A 26056-nucleotide genomic window follows, 5' to 3' on the forward strand; every position below is an offset into this window, starting at 1 on the left:
ATCTAACCACTCAAGGTAGTCTTCTGTTCTTTAAAAACTGATAATGAGCTCATGTCCCAGGTTTATACAAGGCAGATGTCTTGGGACACCAGGTCCAGATATTAATGAGACCAGGGAATAGGCAAATACTCTGTGACAAAACAGAAGCCCAAATAATGAATTGGCTCCAGGACAAAGTTCACTCCCCATAGCCCTAACTTTGAAAAATACCCTAGACTCCCATTAAAACAAAGAAGCAGACCCCCATGGGATTTTGCATGAGATACCACTTATTCTTCCCCACAAGCTGTCTTTACCTTGTCCCGGGGTAAGCACTGAGTGCCAGAAGGAATGTCTGACTGCACTCTGGGCCTTTTATTTTATTTTTTAAGTAAATTTTTATTTTTTTACATTAATTACAATTTATTTACTTTGTATCCCAGCTGTAGCCCCCTCCTTCATTCCCTCCCAATCCCACACTCCCTCCCTCATCTCTTCCCTGACCCTCTCTAAGTCCACTGATAGAGGAGGTCCTCCTCCCCTTCCATCTGACCCTGGCTTATCAGGTCTCTTCAGGACTGGCTGCAATGTCCTCCTCCGTGCCGTAGCAAGGCTGCTCCTCCCTCAGGGAGGGGGGGAGAGGTCAAAGAGCCAGCCATTAAGTTCAGTCAGAAATAGTCCCTGTTCCCCTTACTAGGACACCCACTTGGAGACTGAGCTGCCATGGGCTACATCTGAGCAGGGGTTCTAGGTTATTTCCATGAATGGTCCTTGGTTGGAGAAAGTCTCAGAAAGACCCCTCTGCCCAGATATATTTGGTCCGTGTGAAGCTCCTGTCCTCTCCAGGTCATACTAACCCCCCCTTCTTTCATAAGATTCCCTGCACTCTGCCCAAGGTTTGGTTAGGAGTCTCAGCATCTGCTTTGATACACTGCTAGGTAGAGTCTTTCAGAGGTCCTCTGTGGTAGGCTCCTGTCCTGTTACTTGTTTTCTCCTACTTCCAATGTCCATCCCATCTGGGTCCTCTTTCTTGTTTATCTTCTTTAGGTGTACAGATTTTAGTATGTTTATCCTATCGTATAGGTCTAGTATCCACTTAGAAGTGAGTATATACCGTGTGTGTGTTTCTGCTTCTGGGATGCCTCACTCAGGATGATCTCTTAGAGATTCTGGGCCTTTTATTAATGGATGACCAGGTCAGGTATTCTGTGATCTTTGTCTGCAGTTCACACCCCATACTTTTATATACCACTCTTGGTCAACCACTCACTAAACAAATAATCAGTGGGAACTGTGGAAATGCATAAAGACCAATCAAAGAAAACCAGAGTTGCTGTAGCAAGGGAGACAGTTACTGTCACTTTGGTTTTGATTGGCAGTCTGAGGCTTCAAATATGGTAGCAGGGGTTGGGGAAGAAAAGTGGGCATGGTGATGCAGGCCTTTAGTCCCAGCACTCAGAAAGCAGAAGCAAGTGGGTCTCTGAATTTATGGACATCCTGGACCTACAGAGCAAGTTCCAGAAGAGCAGGGGCCCCACAGTGAGACCATTTCTAAAATACAAAAAGGAAAGAGAGAAAAAGTAAAATTCAGATATGTTCTTATTGTGTGCTGTTGGCATGCAGAGGCTAGATTTGGGCTGACTAGGGGTCAGCCCATTCACAGTTAGTTAGAATATATATATTTTCGCTTTCACACTTGGTCCTAATGCAGAAGCAGGGGTAGGATTAGAAGAACCGTTGGTTATTTGTCAAGACTTGGCCATTTAGTGATGACCACTACTGTTTAACTTCCTAGATTATTACTAAAGAGGGCAATCTTGGTGCAGGAGAGATGCCTCAGCAGTTAAGGGCTCTTACTGTGCCATCATGAGGACTGGAGATCCACATAATAAGCTTGGTGTCCCATATGCACGCATTCCTGTATCTGCAGCTCCAAGTAGGGCAGAGGCGAGAGGCTTACTGAGGCCTGCTTGCTGACAGCCCAACTATTTTCAATAATGGTTATTAAAAGGGTGGGCATGTAGCTCAGTGGTAGAGTTCCTGGGTGTGCTTGGCTCATGGCTGGTACATAAGTGGTTCTAGGTTTAATGGCCAGAGAGATGTAGGTAAGAAAAGAAGAGGAGAGAGAAGGAGGGAGTGATGGAGGGAGAGAGGGATGGAGGGGTGGAGGAAGTAGAAAAATCACTGTGAACTTTCACATGTTTACTAGGGAAAATTTGAATAATGAATAATACGAATACCAAATGTGAATATTGACAGTGTCTGTTAGCTACTGGGAAATGCACCCCCTACTCCACACGTGTTCCTCCTGGGTTGGTGAAATCTCTGAAGCCATGTGCAAAAGTCTGTATGAATATGAGCTGGCTGTGTGGCTCATTGTTGGAGGTCTTGGCTAACAGGAGCACAGCTTATGCCTGCACTCCAAAAAATAAAAATTAAAATTTAAAAGATAAAAGAAAAAAATCACTCTTGTGAAAGCCAATATTACTTAAGGGAAATCATTTCTCTGCATCACTCCCGCTCTGCTCCGGCCCTGCCCACACAGGCAACAACACTTGGTGCGTCTAAGTATCTCTCTCAATGCACATATGAATTTCTAAATAATAATGATGATTCTTGGTCAACTTAAAGTACTATTTGCTTCAAATACAGTAGTTGAAAACTTGGCTCTTTGGTGTGTTTCCTTGATTGTTAGGTTGTTTGAGACCAGTTTTGTTATGTAGCCCAGGCTGTCCTAAAGCTCAGCATCCTCCTGCCTTCCTATCTGCAGAGCCTGGGGTTACAGGTGGGCACCACCACAGCCATCAGGAAGCTGAGTTCCTCCATAGTCTTCATCTTTTACTTCTCCATCTATCCAAACCACTTTTAATTTCAACCCCGATGCTTCCGTTTCTGCGGTTGTGTGAACTCTGCCTGATGCTGCAGCAGTAGCCTGTGGCCGTGCCTCTTCATGTCTGCAATGTCAATGTCCCTCCCATTTCTCTTCTTGTATTCTTTTAAAATGTTATTATCTGTGTTGCCGTGTGTGTGTGTGTGTGTGTGTGTGTGTGTGTGTGTGTGTGTGCAAATGCATGTGCCCTGGCATGCCTGTGGTGATCAGAGAACAACTGTTTGAGTCAATTCTTGCCTCGTTATAATTCTAGCACTCTAGAGTCTGAGACAAGAAGATCACCATGAGTTTCAGGCCGTCCTGTACTATAAATATCTGACTAAGTTGGACCGTGAAAACCAGCTTTCTTCCCTGGGCGTGGTGGCACGTACTTGTAATCTCAGCATTCAGGGAGGTAGAGGCAGGCAGATCACTGTGAGTTCAAGGCCAGCTTGGTCGGGCTTCAGAGAAACCCTGTCTCTAAAAACAAACAAACAAACAAACAAACAAACAAACAAACAAAGCAGCAGCACTGGGTAACACTGCTCGTGCTACAGACGTAGATAACTACTTAGTTGGTTTTTTTGTTTGTTTGTTTGTTTTGTTTTTTGTTTTTTTACTGTGACATATTTTGTGCACATATCATACATACACTTGGGCATACTTGAGTATCCATTCAGGCACTGAAAAGGAGAAATAAATTACCATTAGTCAGTAAGTTTTTGGTCATAAATGTACCAGACTAGGTTCTATCTCAAGGTCTTTTTTAGTCTGTGGCTCAATGATACAGAGGTTGCAGGAGGGGTCCCCGTGGTGTGCTCTGAGGAGCTGCAGAGCCCAGCTGGAAACTTTCATGAAGAACAGACACCAGAGGTTAGCAGGGTACTTCTTTGATATGCATTGCCCCAGTTCAGGCCAGATTATCGCCACCAGTTAACTGTCTTACGCTATTTTAAGAGTCCCTGGGAATGGGGGTGGGGATGTGAGAACTATAATCAAGGGTGTTTTCCCCACATCTATTTCTGGTTGAAAAATGTGAGTTAATTCAGGTAAAAAAAAAAAAATGTCTTCTAACAAGACCACAAAAAACACTCTTTAGAAATAAAGGAGAATGTTCGTGTCTGTGTGACAGACTCAGACGGTTAACACGTGTACACACGTGTGTTCATACAGCCATGATTCTAGTCCTTCAAGGGTGCACACATGTATTACCTCTGTAATTTTGTCAGTTGCCTGAGACAACATGTGTGGTCCAATCTGAATAACAGAACACGTGAATATGAACTGTGAGTTTTCACTGTCTTCTGTTTATGTCTGTCTTTCTGTTACTCTGATGCTGCCATGAGTTGGGACAGAGAGGAAAAGGTTAAAGGGAAGAAAAGACAGAAAAGGGTTAAAGGGTCTGGTTTTCATCTGCTGACTCCATCTAGAGTTTAGGTATACCAGATGCCAGATCACCTGCACAGGAACTATACACAGGCCTTGACCTGCCTTCCTAAAACAGGACTATTGAGCGGCCAGAATCATATTTCGTAATCTCTGTCTGAGATCTGTGCATAATGGAATGACTTGGATTTCATTTCTTATCCATGTCTTTGTGATCGTTACATTCCTTCCTCATACATGGGCCTGCAAAGTACATCCCAGGAAGCCTTATCATGTTGTGTATGAAAAGCTCCTTTCATAAAGAAATGAATCAACCAACATTTTATTTTCTCTTCTTCAGCCTCAGCTATGGGTCAAACTCCTTCAGCCAATTCATCTACAGTGATCACAGCCACTGACACAGGTACTGCCAGAGCAATTAGGAACCTTCTTGTCCTGACACTCATGTCTCCTAAGTGACTCACTCTGTCCTTTCTCCTAATAGCCTTCAGGATGAGACGTTTCCTCCCCACTTAAATTCTTCTTCATTTCCATTCCTGAGATTTTAAAATCTCACTTTTGACATTTTGGTTTGTGAGTCTTAAGCATTTAATGACTGAACCATCTCTCCGAGTCCTTAAAAGTCATTTTTAAGAGCCCTCCCAACCTAGGAGAGGTGTTGGAGAGATGGCTCAGAGGTTAAGAACATTGGCTGTTCTTCCAGAGGTCCTGAGTTCAGTTCCCAGAAAGTGGAATGACATCTCACAGATATCTATAATGAGATCCGCTGCCCTCTTCTGCCATGCAGGTGTACATTTACAGTAAGTAAATATATCATTTTTTTTTTAAAAAAGGCCCCGGTGTTTATTCACTAAACCTACTGTCTTACACCTAAAGACAGGACATCTCTCAAGTCAGAGGGATCATCCACACTAGGCATGCCTGCCTTCTGGGCCCCACGCACTCCTACGGTCTCTTAGTAGCAATGCTGTCCTTTGAAACCTGGGCAGCCCCACAGGCTGCAGAGGCTCCTCCTCTGGGTGCCCAGGCCTGTGCCCAGCAGCCACACCTGCCCCTGCCCATTCTCTAGGACTACATAAGGGACTCCTGGGTACCAAGTTCTTAGCTTATCCTTACTTCATTGCTTTCCTTCTCTTGGGGAAAAAACCCTGGACCAATGACTGCTTCGAAGCCAGGTCCTCCTAACCAGAAGACCCCATGGTGAATGGGCCACATTTGGGGAAGCAGCAAGAGACACAAGGTAGAAGAGATTTAGAGAGATGGGACCAGACCATTAATCCTGACCCAAAACTGAAGCAAGGAGGTAAGAGTAGCTAAAGACCAGTAGAGAACTCCTGAGGCCTAGTTAAACACCAATTTATGTCTCAGACTCCCAGATGGATGGTAGGATGTTGGCTTCTTCTCTGCCTATGCACTAGTGTTAAGCTGCTGAGCTTGTCACCTTAAAACCCAAAAGACTTTCTCTCTGCCCATGCCATTTCCCCATCCTTCTCATGCTCACTTTATAACCAGATGATCATGCAACATCTGCTTCCTTTCTTCTTTGCAAAGTAGAAATGGAAAGAAGCTGGAGGTAAGAGAGTACACACTGTTACCTTCCAGCCTGTGATGCTAGAATCTATCCTGGCATAGCTCCTGAGACTCTCAGCCTGGTGTGTTCTCTGTACCCCTCTCTGCTTTCCTTCCTTCCTTCCTTCCTTCCTTCCTTCCTTCCTTCCTTCCTTCCTTCCTTCCTCCCTCCCTCCCTCCCTCCCTCTCTCTCTCTCTTTCTCTCTCTCTCTTTCTTTCTCTCTTTCTTTCTTTCTTTCTTTCTTTCTTTCTTTCTTTCTGTCTTTCTTTCTTTCCCTCTGCCTGTATCAGTGTGTGTGTGTATGTTTGTGTGGTGTCTTCATATGGGTGTGTCTCAGTTAGCGTTTTATTGCTGTGAAGAGATATCATGACTACAGCGTTCTCATAAAGGACAACATTCAACTGGGGCTGGCTTACAGTTTCAGAGACGTAGTCCATTATCATCATGGCTGGAAGCATGGCAGTGTGTAAGCAGGCATGATGCTGGGGGAGCTGAGAGTTCAACATCTTGATCTACAGGCAGTGGAAGAAGACGGTGTACCACACTGGGTGTAGCTTCAGCATATATGACCTCAATGCCTGCGTGCACAGTGACATCCCTCCTCCAACAAGGCCACACCTACTCCAACAAGGTGACACACCTTAATAGTGCCATTCCCTATGGCCAAGCATTCAAACACATGACTCTGTGGGGAGAAATACCTATTCAAACCATCACGTTCCACTACCCTGCCTCCATAGGCTTGCAGCCATACATAATGCAAAATATATTTAGTATAACTTCAAAAGTCCCCATAGTCTATCACAATGGGAAAAATATAGCACCTTCAACAAATGGTGCTGGTCTAACTGGATGTCCACATGTAGAAAAATGCAAATAGGCTCATAACTATCATCCTGCACAAAATTAAAGTCCAAGTGGATCAAAGACCTCAACATAAAACCAGACACACTAAATCTGTTGGAAGAAAACGTAGGGAAGAGCCTTGAATTCATTGACCCCGGAGACAATCTATAAATGGGATAAATAAAATAAAATTCAAAGTCTCTTTGCGATTCACACAGTCTATTAACTGTATTTCCTATAATATCGATTTTTTAAAACTCACATATTTCCAGCCTACAACGGCACAAGATATACATTGCCATTCATTCCAAAACATAGGGAAGGCAGCATAGAGAGGAAATACTAGACCACAGCTTGACTAAAAATGAGGTGGGCAAAATTCAAACTGTTAATCTCTAGGTCTGATGTCAACACACTCTCTAGATCTCTAACTTCTTTCAGCTGTGTTGACTACAACACATTTCTTTATCTTGGGCTGATTCCACTTCCTGTTGGCAGCTTTCCTTGGCAGGTTTCCCATGGCTCTGGCATCTCTAACTTCTCGGGGGTTTCCAAGGCAATTGAGGATTCATCTTCACAGCTTCCTGGGACACTCCTTTCACACTCCGGGCCTCATCAACTTCCCTTAGTTCCTAAGGGAGATTCCATGACCCCTTTCTTCTCTCCTTGACTCTAAAGCCAGAACCATGTGGCCCAAACTGCCAAGTTCTGCTGCTTTCTGGGGCTTGAAACATGGCCCCTTGTTCCATTCCATTTTTACCAGCTTTTTGTTTGTTTGTTTGTTTTTGATACTTTCCTTCACTGCCCAAGCCTGGCTGTTCTGAAACAGGTCAGCTGGGTATGTTGATACCTAGCATGTGGGCAGACAATGAGATTGAGGCCAGCCTAGGTTATATAGGGCCTGGTCCCCTGGATCCCAAACACAAACAAATCAACCCAGGGCAACTCTTCTTTCTCATTCAGATCTCTAACTCCTCACACTGGCCTACTAGAACCTACAGGAGGTGGGTGTGGTTCCCTCTGGCTAACAAGTTCTCATTCTCCCTCTGTCTCTCCACTCTAGAACTCACTTTCAGCTGCCTCTTCTAACTAGAACACTTTGATTCATGGGCTGGACATTAAACTAAGAGCTGGACCATGTTTTCTTCTTTACCATTATCTCCACACGCTATCTGACACACCTCAGGGGGCAGGGAATTTTGTGGAGGTCTCTTGTGTGCTGGAATAGTTAAGTATTTTTTTTTGATCCAATGTGTTTAAAGGAGATCTTTACTGAAAATATGGATCAAAACATTATCTCTTGACAGGGGTATGGTGGCAAATACCTGCAATCTCAGCAATTAGGTGTCGGGGTGCTGAGGCAGGAGAATAGGATTATCATAACTTCAAGGCTGGACCTCATTTTCCTACTGAGATGCACAGTGAAATGAGGCAGATTATCAAGGACAAGATACCGAAAGAGTACTTCCTAAGTTGCTCCTGAATATTTGTCTCCATAGATATTCTGTCCTGGCAGAGGTCAATTCCTGTGCTTGTGCCTGGTGTAGTAGCCCATGCCTATAATCCCAGCACATAGGAAAATCAGAAGGACCAGGAGTTTAGGGTCATTATTGTCTGTATAGAGAGTTTGAGGTCAGCCATAATAGAACCTGGTACTATCTCATATAAAACAAAGCAATAGAAACTACTTTCTCAAAACTAAAGTGAACCACTGATTCCTGTCTGTACTGGTCTCAAATCACATCATTTCTGTTTCTCATTTGGTGGATTCAGGTCTGCAGTGGTCCTATCACAAGTCATTGCTGTTTATCTTGTGGTTCCAATGACCAAGATACACTCTGGGTCTGGGGTTGAGCTTTGTGGTGGGATGTGTGTTTAATATGGTGTTCAATCTGCCCTTGAACTCTCTTGGTTGACCAGTGGTTCTCAACCTTCCTAAGGCTGGGACCCTTTACTAGAGTTCCTCCTGTTGTGCTGACCCCCAATCATAAAATTATTTCAGTTGCTCTTTCATAATCATTTTGCTATGCTAATGGAGGGTAACATAAATGCCTGTGTATTATTACACAGGTCTTTGGGGTCATGAGCAACAAGTTGAGGGCCACTGGTATGGAGTGAGTTATTTATAGTCTCTGTAATTCCCGTAGCCTGAACTCTGCCTGGAAGAGATTGCCACATTCTGCAGCAACTGGTTCCTGATGTGAGTACAGTCAAACATCCACTTCACACACCTGTAATGTATACCACGTTTACTTGTTACTTAGGTCTGCAGAAAGCTGAAGATCAACCTAGGAATCGGTGTCATGTGGCTTTCTTATAGATTCTATACCGTGATGCTATGTATAAGGTACGAAGCCCAGCTAAGGGTGCAGCTCAGTAAAAGAGCCCCAGCCTACCATGTGTAAAGCATGGACCTGATCTCCCACACAACAGACATCAATAAATGATAACAGAACAAAGGCAGGTGAGTGTCCATAGTCCTGAAACAAGGAACACCCCAAGGTGATGGAATAAAGTCTGGACTCGCAGCATGTTACACTGTAAGAGCATAATGCGTGGTTTCCTCTTTCTCCATTCTATACACACTCCATGATTTTGCTATAAAACCCTGAATTAGCCCTGAAAGCCAGAGGGTTTACAGAGCAACTGTGCTGCCCACCATTAGCTGCCCACCAGCTTCACGCTAGACAACACTTCTCACGTGTGAATTATGATCATCGTTGCCAAGCTTGCTCTGCAGAATCCTGAGGGCTGTGTTTGCTAAAAACACCGATTCTTCATTCGAAGTTGTAGATGTTGTAGATGATGGCTCAGTTGGGATGAAAGGCTGGCATCTCTGTCTGTATAGTGGGTTTATGTCCTTCGCTGCTTCAGAACCCTTGAGCACACTGCTCAGCTCTGCACATGGGCTGTGCTGACCATTTGGGAAATGTGTTCAGGACTGCAATACCCAGTTAACTTGGCTTATTGCCCACTGGAGCCAGCATGTGTTTCTTCCACCTTGACCTTCTGCTTTCTTGTCAACATAAACAGTGCATGACCTCCAGCCTGTCATCAAGCAGGGATGTTTACACAAGACAATGGCACCAAGTGAGGAAAGTTCCTGATGAAAGTCCAACTCCAGCGCTCACTAGCCCGTCAAGTACAAGGTCACAAAGCTTGCACATGAGAAGACAAATTTTAGAGACCACGGCCCTGACCAATGGACAATTAACATTCCTCAGCTCATGCCCCTAGAGTCAATAAAAGCCTGCTTTCCCCTTTTGTCCAGTGACCTGCAGCCTGGCCTGGACTGAGGCTCAGAGATCTTTTTAGCTGTAGTTGAGTCACCCAGATCGGACTGATGTTGTAACACCTTTTGCTTGTTTTGCTTGTAATGTGTGAACTGGTCTCATTGCTATTGTCATGTTACAATGTCCTTCTGTCCAGTATCAGTCCCAATGACTTCAAAGGACGCTGGAGCCCAGGTCAGCCTACGCAACACACTGAAAATCTACCTTTTAATAGAGAATATAAAGTATGATTGTGGAAAGATACAAACTACATTTCAAACTACATAACAAGACATATAAAATGTAGTTTCACAGAGAGTAACTAGTTTTTAGTGAATGCCTAGAAACTCTGCGGTGATTTTATCAACAATAATGGTTATACAGATGAGGAAGGTGAAGTCCACATGACCTTGCCCAAAGTTTCTCAGTTCTTACATAAACCAAGGTCTGTCTTCCACATTTCAATGTGCAAGTGAGTTGTGAATAGCTTTCCAGTCTTGAGTCACCATGGTTTCTTTGGGTTTGTTTCCTTGTTTGTTTGTCTGTAACAGGGCCAGCTCATGACTTGGGCTTGGAACTCAGTGTGTAGGTGAGTATAATCTTGAATTTCTGGCTCTCCTGCCTCTACCTCACAGGAGCAAGGATTATAATCAAGGGCTAACATGCCTGGTTCAGGTGCTGGGAATGGAATCAAGGGCTTTGGACATGCTCAGTAAGTGTTCTACCAACTGCGCCACATCTTCAGCTTAGCATGAAGCCTGGAGGGAAGGCTGTGCCTGCCAACCTCAAGACAACATGGACAGGGAGTCTGCTGGTTCTTAAATTCACAGTGGGCTATGAATCCTCAAGATGGTGGGTCTCATAGGAGGAAAGGATAGTATGAAGCTAACAAGAACCGTTGTTAATCTATCATCCTTTCAGGGGTCCTATGTGTTCACAGGTTACTCTCAGCTCACAGCCTAGTCCTACCTAGCCAGAGAGGCCACAAAACAGCATAAAGGAAAAATAGGAATGACAGAGCCTGGAAGGAGGAAGGGTCAGATAAGACAAGCAACTAGAGCAAGATGTGCAGGGGATGGCTACATGCCCCACCTCCCCAACATCTTCCTCAGGGCACTGGTTACTTCCCTATTCCTCAGGCTGTAAATGAGTGGGTTGAACATTGGGGTGAGGATTGTGTAGAAGATGGAGGTGGCTCTGTCTCCCATTGGTGTTCTGGCTGAGGCCCGCTGCATGTAGCTAAATATGGCTCCCCCATAGTAGAGGCCCACCACAGCCAGGTGGGAAGAGCATGTGGTGAGGGCCTTCTGTTTCCCCTCAGTGGAGGGCATCCTAATCACAGCTGTGAGGACCCGAGCATAGGAAGCCACAATGATCCCAAGAGGAAGCAATAACATTACCACACAGCATGCATAGATGAGGTCCTCAAATAGTGAGGTGTCAGCACAGGAGAGGCGCAACAGGGCAGGGACCTCACAGAAGTGGTCCACCTCTAAAGATCCACAATAGGGGAAGCTGAAGACCACACCCACGTCAATCACACTGTCTGCCATCCCACCCATCCAGGATGCCAAGGCCAGAAAAGAGCAGGCTTTCCAGTTCATGAGCACTGGGTACCTCAGTGGGTGGCAGACAGCCATGTATCTGTCATAGGCCATGACTGCCAAGAGGAAGCACTCAGCTCCTCCTACTGTGACCACAAGGAAGATCTGTGATGCACAGCCCCACAGGGAGATGAGCTTCCTGCCTGAGAGAAAGTCGGCTGCCATCTTGGGCACCACTGTGCATGTCATAGTCAAATCCATGATGGAGAGCTGGCTGAGAAAGAAGTACATAGGGATGTGCAGGCATCTTTCTGCCTGGATGAGCATCAGGAGGAGGGTGTTACCAAGCACGGCAGTCCCAAAGGCCAGAAGCACCAAGGAGAAGAAGAAGGAGTCATAAGTTGAGTGGCTGAACAGGCCTGCAAGGATAAAGCCAGACAGGGAGGAATGGTTCCAGAGCACCTCTGACATGTCCCTGAGAAGCAAACAAAAAAGGCAAACAAACAATGGTTTATTAGACATCTCAGTGGCATGAAATAAAATATTTTCCTCAAAAAAGGAAAAGACCAGCCCTTTGACACTGAGTAGCCCTTTCCACATGCAGCAAAAGATCAATTTTCTCTAACCTGCTTTCATGTGCACCAAGCTCAAAATGGCCCTTATTTCTGTTGAGGGAGGAAGGAATGAGGACATAGGTAGGGGAAATGGAGAGTAAAGGAAGGATCAGTGGTAAACAAATGGCAGGCTGGGTGGAATAGCTTTTAGAAAAGGGGCTGTAGATTTCAGAGACATGAAAGGGAAGCATGGGAGACCCAAGAGACAGGAGGAGAATGAAGAGCAGATGGAATGGGTAACAGTAATAAATACAATTTAAAACCAAAAGGATGACTTCCCCTTTTTCAGAATAACGGAAGAGGGCTGGAGAGGTGGCTGAGCAGGTAAAGGTGCTTTCTGTACATGACTAATGACCTGAATGATCTCAGAGGCCAAGGAAAAGTCAAAGGAGTGAAGTGACTCCATAGAGTTGTCCTCTGACCTCCCTACACATGCCATGACACATGCACCCCTCAGATACATTATACACAAACACGTTCATTCATTTTGTAAAAGGCAGTGTGTTTTGGGTGGGGAGACTCCTCGCTGCCCCTTGTCTTAGAGCACATACTGTAGAAAAAGAAAAGTCAGTTCCTTCTAAGTGGTATGTATGTCAGTCTTTTAAAACTGTTGTTGTTGAAACAAAATCTCTAGCCAAGGTTGACCTTGTACTCATTATGTATTCAAGGATGACCCTGAATTCTTGATCTTCTTGCCGTCTACCTCTCCATGTATCCTACTGAGCCCTGCTCTTTTGGAATCTCTCTAAAGATTAGTGAAGTTCTTACTTAGCAATGTTTCTGACTCAGGAATACCTATTTACAAGACCTAAGGTATTTATATCTCTTGAAAAGCAGTATCAAGAAATAGGGTAGGGTAAAGGCACATGTTTTTAATTTCAGCATGTGCATAGAAGAGACAGGCAGAACTCTATGAGTTCAAGGACAATCTTTTCTACATAGTGAGGTCCAGGATAACCAGAGCTACATAGTGAAACTCTGTTTGAAGAAAGAAAGAAAGAAAGAAAGAAAGAAAGAAAGAAAGAAAGAAAGAAAGAAAGAAAGAAAGAGAAGATGGGTTTGTGTTATATCTCGGTGTTGGCACCTTTGCTCAGTATGTTTGAGGTCCTGGGTTGAGTGCATTCCTGGGGAATGAGGGCCAGGGGAGAGGTGTAAAGGAAGAAGGAGGAATGAAAAAGAAAAAAGGAAAAAGTGAAGACTGTGCCCTTATCTTAGTCACTGGGGTACAGTAGGAACCTAATTGGAGCCTGGAAGCTCCTTTTGAAATACAAAATTGCTTCCTTTCAGGAAGATGGAAGAAGTTTACTTTTCCTTTACTCAAAGCCAATTATTTATCAGATTGTTCCTCAGTCAGCAAACAAATTTAGGATACAATATGTCTGACAATGAGACAATCAAGTCCTCTTTTTTGAGGACCTGTGTCCACTCACCCTAAAGGACCTGTGTAGTAAGGCATGACCTGTGTAGGGAGTGAGTGACATCCTGTGTAAATGTGTGATGTTGACATGGGCATGGCCACATCAAGGACCCCAGTACCTTAGGCTCCTGGAAAATAGAAAAGCTCTCCCTGGGCTAAGCTCAGGGAAATGCCACAACTTCCCTCCTAACCCAGGTGCAAATAGTGAAAGCATGTACAGAAAATGCCCACCATAGCTTTCTGCCCCTCAGATGCTCACAGCTTGAAGACTGCTCCCGTACAGAGACCACACCTCCTAAGATGGGTAAACCTGTCTCTTTGTTAAGTGGTATGATAGCCAAGGCTCCTGGTTCATCTGTATCTCATCCCCAACTCCTTGTTCAGCTTCTGCAAAAACCTTGTGTCACTATCCAACTGTTCAAAATGAAGACGAGGAGATTCCAGGGTGCTGCAGTTTCTCCGTCAGAGAGTCCACCTGATCTGAGCCCTTCTGTATGTCCATGTGTCTGTATTATCCTGCTACATGGACTTTGGAAAACATGAGGTCAGGTACTGAAGAAAAGCCTGTGTGTGTCATGGTCAGATATAACTGGCCTTATTTAGTGGTTAATCTGGGTGAACCAGGGACTATTCTGTCCCATTCGCCCAATTTGTGAAGGAAGAATCGGGCCAGTGCTCACTTCCAAAATGGTGAGCAAAAGGGCGCACCTTTTGTATCATCTGTCAGAATCCAAAATGTTCCCTGAGAAGCAAGTCAGAGGGCACAAAGTTGAGTGCGGGGGGAGAGGGGGAGGATGGGTTTTCTTATCTACTGCACAGCATAGTGAGCATAGTTCAAAGTAATGCTGCACGTTGCACAGCTGCTAAGGATGACAATGCTTACAAATTCTCGCCACAAAGAAAGAAAGAAGGAAGCGATGTAACACATATGCTCATTGGCTTGATTTAAGCATTCTGTAATGTGTACACATGTAACATCATACTATAGCCCAAGAAACATATGCAAACATTATTTCATCAACTAGAACTAAGCAGATGTGGTACAGCGTACTGTAACTCCAGTACGCTGAGGCAGGAGGATCACAAGTTTGAAGCTTATCTGGACTAAAGAGCAAGACAGTCTTAGATACATAGATAGACATGGGGGAGTAAGGAAGATGGAGAGGAGCGAATCCTTAATATAAACTTAATAAAAGTATCAGAGCAAGGCACAGAATGCTCAAACAGACTTGAAATGAGAGGTTTTATGGGCAGAAGCAGGATCATCACGACAGTTTCCTTTGGGGATTGAAGAGTCATCTGCTAGCTTATCAGGCTTATTCAAAGAACAACAAACTTCCTCCATTTCCTAACCACAGACAGTTCTGCACTTCTGAGGGAGGGAGATGTGTGTGGTTCTCAGTTGTGCTGTGTCTCTGCAACACTTGGGAACATGTTTTAAAAGAGCAAAACCTGCCAGGCATGGTGATCCACATCCCTAATCTTGTCCTTCAGGAGGCTGAGGCAGGAGAAATGCAGAGTTGCAGGATAGCCTAGGCTACAGGTGCAAGACCTTGTCTATGAAAACTAATAAAACAAGGACAAAAACAAATTAAAGAAGCAAATTTGTTGGTCTATCCTCCTGGCATTCTTATTTGCTGGATCTGGATGGGGCTCCACCATTTCCTGTCTTTCAGCTCCCTGGATGAACTGCAGGGGCAGTAAACAGGTTTACAAACATTGCTTTAGGGCAGTCTGGGTCTATAACTGTTCTCAGTTTGATGGTAGCAGAAAAGCTGAAGAGAATCAGAAGGTTGTGGAAATTGGTGAGGAAAGATCTAAGACACAGCAAGCTGTAGACACGTGACCATAAGGAAGCCAGAGCATAGCCTGGAGGTCAAGACCTGCTCAGGCCAACACCCTGAGGGATTCAGAGTACAAAAGACACCCATGTGCTCAGGACTCAATGAGTCTATGTGCTGACCCTGGAACTCAGGCCAGAGCCTAAGAGTAGATGAACAGAGACAACTATTTCACCATTGTGAAAACCAAGAGTACCATCTTCCTGCTTTCCAACACCTTTGTCAGTCAGAGCAGCCAGCCCAACTTTCTACAGAGACCTTCAACTAAAAGGTCAAAGTCAGAACAGCTCTTCCCAGTTCCTGACCACCTGCAGTCCCTCCTCTCTCAGACCCTCCCTCACCTCCTCAACACCTATAACCCCCAACCAGCTCCCCTCAGTTCACCTTCTACTTCACTCTGCACATCCAGTCTTTGGTGTAGTGTATGAATAAGTGTTGGTCCTGGGAAGGACAATTAGATTCTTTTTTTCCTCCACTCCAAAGCTCCAGATGTACATTTATAGATCTAACCACTCAAGGTAGTCTTCTGTTCTTTAAAAACTGATAATGAGCTCATGTCCCAGGTTTATACAAGGCAGATGTCTTGGGACACCAGGTCCAGATATTAATGAGACCAGGGAATAGGCAAATACTCTGTGACAAAACAGAAGCCCAAATAATGAATTGGCTCCAGGACAAAGTTCACTCCCCATAGCCCTAACTTTGAAAAATACCCTAGACTCCCATTAAAACAAAGAAGCAGACCCCCATGGGATATTGCATGAGATACCACTTATTCTTCCCCACAAGCTGTCTTTACCTTGTCCCGGGGTAAGCACTGAGTGCCAGAAGGAATGTCTGACTGCACTCTGGGCCTTTTATTGATGGATGACCATATAAAATGGCCTTTTATAGATGGATGTAGAGAACAGTCCACCCTGTCCTGATGAATTTCTCATCCTTGGCCTTGGGGAACAAGCCCTGGGTCTCACACATTGAGCCAGTATTGTCCTGCAGACTGTATCACCAGCTCTTGACCAGGTCAGGTATTCTGTGATCCTTGTCTGCAATTCACATCCCACTCTTGATCAACCACTCACTAACCAAATAATCATTGAGAACTGTGGAAAGTCATAAAGACCAATCAAAGAAAACCCAAAGCTATTTACCCAGAGTTCCTGTTGCAAGGGAGACAGTTACTGTCACTTGGGTTTTGATTGGTAGTCCAAGGCTTCAAACTTGGTGGCAGGGGTTGGGAGAGATAGCTGAGCATGGTGATACAGGCATTTAGTCCCAGCACTCAGAAAGCAGGAGCAAGTGGGTCTCTGAGGTTAAGGACATCCTGGACCTTCCAGGACAGAGCAACTTCCAGACCAGCTAGTGCTCCGCAGTGAGACCATTTCTAAAATGGGAGAGGGAAGAGGAATGAAGTAAGTAAGGTTCAGGGCTGTTGGCATCGAGATGCTAGAGTCTGGCTGACTAGAAGTGAGATGTCCTCCTCACAGTTAATTAGGATATATATTTAGGCTTTCATACTTTATCCAATTATGGAAAGAGAGGTAGAGTTAGAAGACCAGTCAGGATATTAGCCCTTGTCAGATAGAGGGTTGGTGAAGATCCTTTCCCAATTTGTAGGCTGTGATTTTGTCCTGCTGACAGTGTCCTTTGCTTTACAGAAGCTTTTCAGTTTCATGAGGTCCCATTTATTGATTGTTGGTCTTAGAGCCTGTGCTGTTGGTATTCTGTTCAGGAAATTGTCTGACTGGCACTGACTGTGCCAGTGAGGTCAAGGCTCTTCTCCACTTTTTCTTCTAACATATTTAGTGTGTCTAGTTTTATGTTGAGGTCTTTGATCCACTTGGACTTTACTTTAGTACATGGTGATAAGTATGGGTCTATTTGCATTTTTCTCCATGTAGACATGCAGTTAGACCAGCACCATTTGTTGATGATAATATTTTTGTTCCATTATATGGTTTTGGCTTCTTTGTCAAAAATCAAGTCATGTATAAAGGCAGACCTATCAGAATTATACCTGACATCTCAAAAGAATCTCTAAAAGCAAGAAGGGCCTGGACAGATATCTTATAGACACTGAGAGAGCACAGAGGTCAGCCCCAAGTACTATACCCAGCAAAACTTGTAATCACCATAGACAAGGCAAACAAGATATTCCATGACAAAAACAGTTTTAAACAGTATCTAATCACATATCCAGCCCTACAGAAGATAATAGAAGGAAAACTAAGGAGACTAACTACACCCAGGAAAACAGGAAACAAATAACTCCACATCAACAAAACCAAAAGAAACACACATACACACACACACGCACACACACACTACCACCAGCAACATGAAAATAATGACCACTGGTCATTAATATATCTCAACATCAATGGCCTTAACTCCCCAAACAGAAGACACAGGCTAACAGAGTGGTTATGATAACAGGATCTACCAATCTACTGCATACAAGAAACATACCTCAGCATAAAGATAGACATTACCTCAGAGTAAAGAGCTGGAAAAAGGTTTTCCAAGCAAATAGACCCAAGAAGCAAGATGGAGTAGTCATTCCAGTATCTAATAAGATAGACTTTCAACCAAAATTAAACAAAAGAGATGGGGAAGGACGCTTCATACTCATTAAAGGAAAAATCAATCAAGATGAAGTCTCAATTCTGAGCATCTATTCCCCAAATGCAAGGGCACCCACATTCATAAAGGAAACATTACTAAAGACAAAATATCACACATCAAATCCCACACATTAATAGTGGGAGTCTTCAACACCTCACTCTCACCAATGGACAGATCATCAAGACAGAAACTAAACAGAAAAATAATGAAACCAACAGATGTCATGAATCAAATGGACCTAACTGATATCTACAGAACATTTTACCCCAAAGCAAAAGAATATATATTCTTCTCAGCTCATGGAACCTTCTCCAATATTTGGTCACAAAGAAAGCCTCAACAGAATCAAGAAGATTAAAACAACCCCTTGTATCTTATCAGACCACCATGAATTAAATCTGGTACTCAGCAACAACAGAAAACCTATTAATGCATGGAAACTGAAAAGAATCCCTACTCAATGACCACTGGTTCAGGAAAGAAATAAAGAAAATTTAAGTTTTCTAGAATTCAATAAAAATGAAGGCACAACATACCCAAACTTATGGGACATAGTGAAAGCAAAGCTAAGGGAAAAGTTCATAGCACTAAACTGGAGAGTACTCATAAACTGGAGAGTACTCATATTAGCAATTTAAAAACACACCTAAAATCTCTAGAACAAAAAGAAGCAAGCACACGAAGAGGAGTAGACAGCAGGAAATAATCAAAGTCAGGATGAAATCAATAACTTAGAAACAAAGAGAACAATACAAAGAATCAATAAAACTAAGAGCTGGTTCTTTGAGAAAATCAGCAAGATAAACTCCTAGCCAAACTAACTAAAAAGGTAGAGAAACAGTATCTAAATTAGCAAAACCAGAAACGAAAAGGGAGACATAATCACAGACCCTGAGAAAATCCAAAGAATCATTAAGTCTTATTTCAAAAGCCTATAGTCCTCAAAATTGGAAAACCTAAAGGAAATGGACAACTTTCTCAATAGATTTTACTTACCAAAGCTAAATCAAGATCAGGTAAAGAGTTTAAGGAAACTGTTACCCTAAGGAAATAGGAATAGTTATCAAAAATTTCCCAACCCCCCCCCAAAAAAAAAAAAGCTCAGGACCAGATGGTTTCAACCCAAATTCTACCAGACCCAGACTTCCAAAGAAGAGCTAATACCAATACTCCTCAAACTATTCCACAAAATAGAAACAGAAGGAACATTGCCAAATTCATTCTATGAAGCCACAGTCACTCTGATAACTTAAACCACACAAAGACTCAACCAAGAAAGAAAATTTCAGATCAATCTCTCTTATGAACATTGATGCAAAAATACTCAGTAGAATACTTGCAAACAGAATGCAAGAGCACATCAAATACATTATCCACCATGATCAAGTAAATGTGATCCCAGGGATGCAGGGATGGTTCTAGATACAAAAAAAATCCATCAATGTAATCCACCATATAAACAAACTGAAAGAAAAAAAAATCACATGGTCATCTCATTAGATGCAGAAAATGCCTTTGACAAAATTCAAACCCCTTCATGATAAAAGTCTTGGAAAGATTAGTGATACAAGGTGCATACCTAAGCATAATAAAAGCAATATACTGCAAGTCTATATCCAACATCAAATTAAATGGAAAGAAACTCAAAGCAATTCCACTAAAATCAGGGACAGGACAAGGCTGCCCACTCTCTCTGTATCCCTTCAGTATAATGCTTGAAGTCATAGCTAGAGCAATAAGACAATTAATGGAGATCAAATGGGATACAAATCAGAAAGGAAGAAGACAAAATATCACCATTCACAGATGACATGATAGTATGTATATACGACCTCAAAAATTCTACCAGGGGACTTCTACAGCTGATAAAAGCCTACAGCAAGTGGCTAAAGACAAAATTAACTCAAAAAAGTCAGTAGCTCTCCTGTATACAAATGATAAATGGGGTAAGAAGAGAAGAGATACAATACCCTTCAAAATAGCTGCCAAAAAGCCCATAAAATATTTTAGTGTAACTCTAACTAAGTAAAAGATCTGTATAACAAGAACTTCAAGTCTCTGAAGAAAGAAATTGAAAAAGGTATGGAAAGATGGAAAGATCGCCCATGTTCATGGATCAGTAGGATTAACATAGTAAAAATTACCATCTTACCAAAAGCAATCTACAAATTCAATACAATTCCCTTCCAGATGCCAGCACAAATCATTACAGACCTTGAAATAACAATTCTCAATTTCATATGGAAACACAAAACCTCAGAATAGCTAAAATAGTACTGTACAATAAAAGATCTTCAGGAGGTATCTCCATCCCTGATCTCAAGCTGTACTATAGAGCAACAGTAATAAAAACTGCATGGTACTGGCATAGAAACAGACTGGTGGATCAATGGAATCAAATTGAAGACCCAGAAATAAACCCACACACCTACAGACATTTGGGTTTTTACAAAGGAGCCAACACCATACAATGGGGGGAAAAAACAGCATTTTTAACAAATGGTGCTGATCTAACTGGATGTCCGCATGTAAAAAAAAATGCAAATAGATCAATATTTATCATCCTGCACAAAACTAAAGTCCAAGTGGATCAAAGACTTCATCATAAAACCAGACACACTAAATCTGTTAGAAAAAGAAAAAAAAAAAAACTGGGGAAGAGCCTTGAACTCATTGGCACAGGAGAAAACTTCCTGACAACACCAACAACCCAGGCTCTAAGATCAACAACTAATATGTGAGACCTCATGAAAGTGAAAAGCTTCTGCAAAGCAAAAAATATTATCAGTAGAACAAAACGACAGCCTATAGACTGGGAGAAGATCTTCACCAACCCTACATCCGATAGAGGGCTAATATCCAGAATATATAAAGAACTCAAGAAATTAAACACCAAAAAACCCCAAATAATCCAATTTAAAAGTAAGGTACGGAGTGAAACAGAGAATTGCCAACAGAGGAATATCAAATGGTAGAGAAACACAGACATGCTAAACATCCTTAGTCATCAAGGAAATGCAAATGGAAATGATCCTGAGATTCCATCTTATAGTATGAAGACAAATGGAATGTGTGACTGCTTAGTTCTGTGCCGTTCTGCCCTCTTGTGCTTTCTATTCCATGTAACACTCACCTAGGACAACATTCACCTGCATCATGATTTCCTCATCTGTATTTTTGTTTGGGGTGGTTTTGCCTGCTCTTCTGGGGATTGAACTCTGTGCCTTGCGCATGTTAGCCAAGAATTCTGCCACCGAGTTGTAGATCAATCCCTCTCGTAAGCTGAGTCGAAAGCACTGACTCACATATCACAAGGTAGTCATGATGACTATGTAAGGTGAGTTAAAGCACCAGGTAGGCATGAGGCGAATCCCTTCATAGATGAATTGAATTGACGCTCATGTCCATGTAGATATTGGCTATACATAGTGACACACTTCCATTTCTTTCATTGGTTTTCCTTCCCCCATAGTGTAAAGGAGGTTAATTCTCCCATAGAGTATCCTCTATCTCTCAACCTTGCAGACCAAATTCAAGGTTGATTAGCTGTTCATGGGCTGGTAAAACTGGTTGGAAATCTGGAAGAATCCCAAATATAAACATCTTTTGTTAAAACCTTTTCTTTTGCTAAAGGATCTTGTTATACAGCTCAGGCTGGCCTCTGACTTGTAATCTTGCTGTCTTTGTCTCCAGGTAAATTTAAATATTCTTCCCAGAGATATTTTGTTAATTCATAGAAGAAATTCAGCTTCAAAAGTGACAACAGTTCTCTCAGTTGTATTTTAGTCAGGGCCCTGCTGGAGGTGCACATGGAACTAAACAAAGGCCACCCAAGGCGGAATCCAACTCCATGCAGCTCAAATCCTACAATGACCAAACACATACCCTAAGCAGGCATCACAATAGAAGAAATCAGAGTTTGTGGTGACGAGAAGATTATCTCATTTTAAACCAAAAAGGACCGACCTGGAAGTTAATGAATTAACAGTGAATTTGAAAAATGACATTCTCCCTCAAAACAAAATGGATAGAACAAAAACTGTCTAGTTTTGTCTTCAATATGTTTTTATTCAAAGTGCATAACAATGTCAGAAAATATAGGACATGTAAAAAGCAAATAAAACATGACGTGTGTAGAGAAAAGCCATCCAGAAAGACAGACCAACAAATGATTTATTTCTAAATCATATAGGTTTAGAAATAAATCATGACTTTAAACCTCATAAGTTGTTTAATGAATGTAAAGACTATGAGATTAACTGAACATTTGGAGATCTTCAAATATATTTGAAAGAGAAATGGAGGCCCTAAGAATAAAATAACTCTAGACTTGAGACATGCAATGACTGAAATGCTGGATTATGCTATGTAATAAGAGCCATCTTGGAAGTGGATAAGCTTTTATTAAAAAGGGACGAGGGCCCGTGTTTTAGGATGTATGGTGCACACAGAGATGCCACAACTACCCAACTTTTGTTTTAGCATTAACGAAGCTTAATAAGGATTGATCAAAACAACCAATGGGCCAGATTTGGCCTCTGTGTTAGAGTGCTGACCCTGGAACTGCAAAGTGGGCTAATGAAGAATTGAAGAACCAAAGCAAATGAAGACAAATGAAAGAATTACAACTTGCATCAGATACCCGTATTGGGCATTCTGGTAGTCTTAAATTGTTAAGTTGGAGGCAATAGGTCACATGTCGTGGGATAATTGTGATGGCTATGTGTCTGTAGAATATCCATCCAAAGAGTCTAAGAAAAAAAAAAAAGAGTTGGACCTTGTAGTGCTACAGCCCTAGCACAGAGGAGGCTGAGGAAGGAACACCCTGAGCTATATAGTGAGTTCTGTGCCATCCTGGGCTACCTAGTGAGACCCTGTTAAAAAAGACAAAACAAGCACCAAGTCAACAAAAGCCCATAAATTTGACAGCTATTTGTGTGCATTGTTTTTTAAATTAACCCAAGGACCCAACAATCTTAGGGGAATTCAAGTCCGTTGATTAGAAACAAGCCCACACCAGAGATGTAGCATTTACAAGTTGCTGAAAACAAAATGTGTAGATTAAAACAGCCAAAAGTAACCTTAACATATAGGCTCTCCCTTAATATACACACTTGAGTTCTTTTCAAGAGTAACTAGAGAAGCTAATAAAAAGACATTTAAAAGCTGAAAATGAATTTGTCAGCATATGATTTTATACGCAGTAAAAATGTTCAAGAATGAAGAAAACATAAATGTGAGCATGTGTTTCTAGTGGGGTACATTTGTGTCTCCCCGAGTCAAACCGTGGTTGACTGACGCAGGCCTTCATGTTCTGTAGGCTCTCATCTTCTATAAGCTCCCATCCTCAGACACCAACCTCAACCAAGAGCCCCACCACCACAGGGGCACTTTGCCAGGAGTTTCCTCAGGGCCCCAGTCACTTCTTTGTTCCTTAGACTGTAAATGAGAGGGTTGAGCATGGGGGTGATCATGGTGTAGAAGGCAGAGACCACCTTGTCCTGCTTGGAGGAGTGGTAGGCCTGTGGCCGCATGTACGTGATCATGGCAGCCCCGTAGAAGAGGGAGACCACAATCATGTGAGAGGAACAGGTAGCAAAAGCCTTCTGCCGGCCTTCTGCAGAGCGCATGCGCAGCACTGCCACCAGGATCCGGAGGTAGGAGGCAGAGATGACAGAAAAGGGCAGGAGCAACATGAGGACACAGCAGAAGTAGATCATGGTCTCGTAGAGGGAGGTGTCAGCACAGGCCAACTTGAGCACAGCAGGGACCTCACAGAAGAAGTGGTCAATCTCCTGGGAACCACAGTAGGGGAAGCGGAGTGTAAAAACAGCCTGGATCAGCCCATCCACCAGACCAAAAAGCCAAGACCCTGCTACCATGAGCCAGCAAACACGGCGGTTCATGATTACAGAGTACCTCAGTGGGTGGCTAATGGCCACATAGCGGTCATAGGCCATGAAGGCCAGCAGGAAGCACTCATCTCCCAGGAGGGTAAGGAAGAAGAGGATCTGCAGTCCACAGCCTGTGAAGGAGATGGAGCCACGGCCCGTGAGAAAGTCTGCAGCCATCCGTGGCACAATGGTGGAGATGAGCATGAGGTCCATGAGTGACAGCCAGCTGAGGAAGAAGTACATGGGGCTGTGCAGGCGAGAGTCCGTAAGGATGAGGAGGATCATGAGCCCGTTGCCAGAGAGGGCCACCAGGAACATGACCATAATGATGGAGAAGAGGAAGAGATGCAGTGGAGAGTGGGTGAAGAGGCCCAGGAGGACAAAGTGGGAGATGAGAGTCTGGTTGCCCACCCAGGCCATTGTTGGGGAGCGCTGGGATCTGAAAGCAGTTTTATAAAATCAGCATTATCACTTACATACACATACACATATACATATAATGATATACAGTTAATATAATATTGAAGATATTGTAACTTTGTCCAGTGCATTGTTGTTTGTTTGTTTGTTTTTGTTTTTGGAGATAGGGTTTATCTGTGTAACAGCCCTGGCTGTCTTGGAACTCCTTCTGTTGACCAGGCTGGCCTTGAACTCATAGAGATCTGCCTCCCAAGCGATGGTATTATAGGCGTGCCCCACCACTGACCAGTATGTTGTCATCTAAAAATACAACTTGGTTTAGAATAAATGTGTAGGCCTTTAAAGATTAAAACAAAAAAAGAGAGGGTGTTAGTTGTTCTAACACTTTCCTCAAAATATAACTGAGTTTCAAACTTTTTTTCTTTTTTTTTAAACTAATGTAGGAAATAGTTTCTGTCTCTGCCAGGAACTGTGATCTATTCTCCCACTCTCACAATTGGCTTTCTAGGTCAGGGGTAAGGACGCCATTCAGGGAAAAATTACTTATCTATAATGCACGAACTTCTAGGTTCAAACATGAAATCAGTACAGGACCCAGGTCATAACCACTTGGGGATTTGTTCTTTAAAAAAAAAAAGTACTTAGACAGTGAAAATGATCAAGGGCATCTGACATAATCTCTCTAAATCGCAGTTTCTGTTATTTAGATAGAGACAACAGGAAGGAGAGAAACGGATTCCAAAGATGTGCTGTGGGACCATAAAAACACTTACTGGTTTAAAACTGATGGCTGGTACTATTTGTCATGTGTCCAGAGCCATGAGAAGGACTCTACTCCATCTTTATGTGAAATCTGTAAAGTAGCTGCTGTGGTGTACACACCTGTGATCTCACCCCACACAGGGAACGCTAAGGCAGGAGGATCCTGAGGGTAAGGTCAGGAGACCCTATTTAAAAACAAAAAAAAACAAGTAAGGACACAAAATCCTTGAGGAGAAAAGGATGGTCGTTTACTCCATTTCATCAGTGGCAAACTGAGGCTGAAGAGAGTTCCTTATTATTTTCAGATATGAAGGCTTACAGTATGTCTTACAAACACACTTCAACTACATTTAATGTGTGTGTGTGTGTGTGTGTGTGCGCGCACATGGTGCGTGTGCACGTGGACACCTATATCTGCCAGCCCCTGTGTGGAGGTCAGAGGACAACTTGCAGAAATCAGTTCTCTCGTTCCAGCCCATGTGTCCCCGAGATTGAAATCAGGTCATCAATCTTCAGGCTTTTACCAACCGAACAGCCTCACTGGCCTTTAAAGTACTTCTTAAGAAGTTTAACAACTAGAGACTTGGAGGCAACAGAAGTTTCCAACGTGAAGAAGTAACTAAGGGGCAGGGAGATGGCTCAGAGGGTAACGGTCCTAATAGCCAAGACTGACAACCTAAGTTTAATCCCCAAGACCAAATGTTAGGAGCGAAAGGTGCCTGCAATTGTCCTCTGACCACACCATGTGTGTGCTTTGACATACATAGACACACAAACACACATACACACACACAAAAATTAAAGTAATAAAAATCTAGAAGTAACTAAACAAACTATGACATATGGTAAAATAATATTTGGGCAATAGGGTATTTATGACATTTTATTTTATCTTGTTCTTTCAAGACAGGGTTTCTCTGTATAACAGCTCTGACTGTCCTGGAACTCACTTTGAATACCAGGCTGGCCTCAAACTCATAGAGCTCCACCTGCCTCTGCCTCCGAGTGCTGGGATTAAAG

At 43.0% G+C, this 26056-nt stretch overlaps 2 protein-coding genes across 2 annotated transcripts; both read right to left on the bottom strand.

Annotated features, from left to right (window-relative positions):
* Positions 1–11001: 11001 nt before the first annotated feature.
* On the bottom strand, positions 11002–11937 carry LOC110551022 (olfactory receptor 2M3-like). The gene has a single exon (XM_021641350.1). It carries the CDS (start codon positions 11935–11937, stop codon positions 11002–11004), a length of 936 nt encoding a protein of 311 aa, XP_021497025.1.
* Positions 11938–23320: 11383 nt separating this feature from the next.
* Positions 23321–24274, bottom strand: LOC110551036 (olfactory receptor 2V1-like). Its single transcript, XM_021641367.1, has one exon. The coding sequence runs from the start codon at positions 24272–24274 to the stop codon at positions 23321–23323; it is 954 nt and encodes a 317-aa protein (XP_021497042.1).
* Positions 24275–26056: the final 1782 nt, after the last annotated feature.

Source organism: Meriones unguiculatus, chromosome 11 (genome assembly GCF_030254825.1).
Source record: "Meriones unguiculatus strain TT.TT164.6M chromosome 11, Bangor_MerUng_6.1, whole genome shotgun sequence".
In the NCBI taxonomy this organism is placed as follows: Eukaryota; Metazoa; Chordata; class Mammalia; order Rodentia; family Muridae; genus Meriones; species Meriones unguiculatus.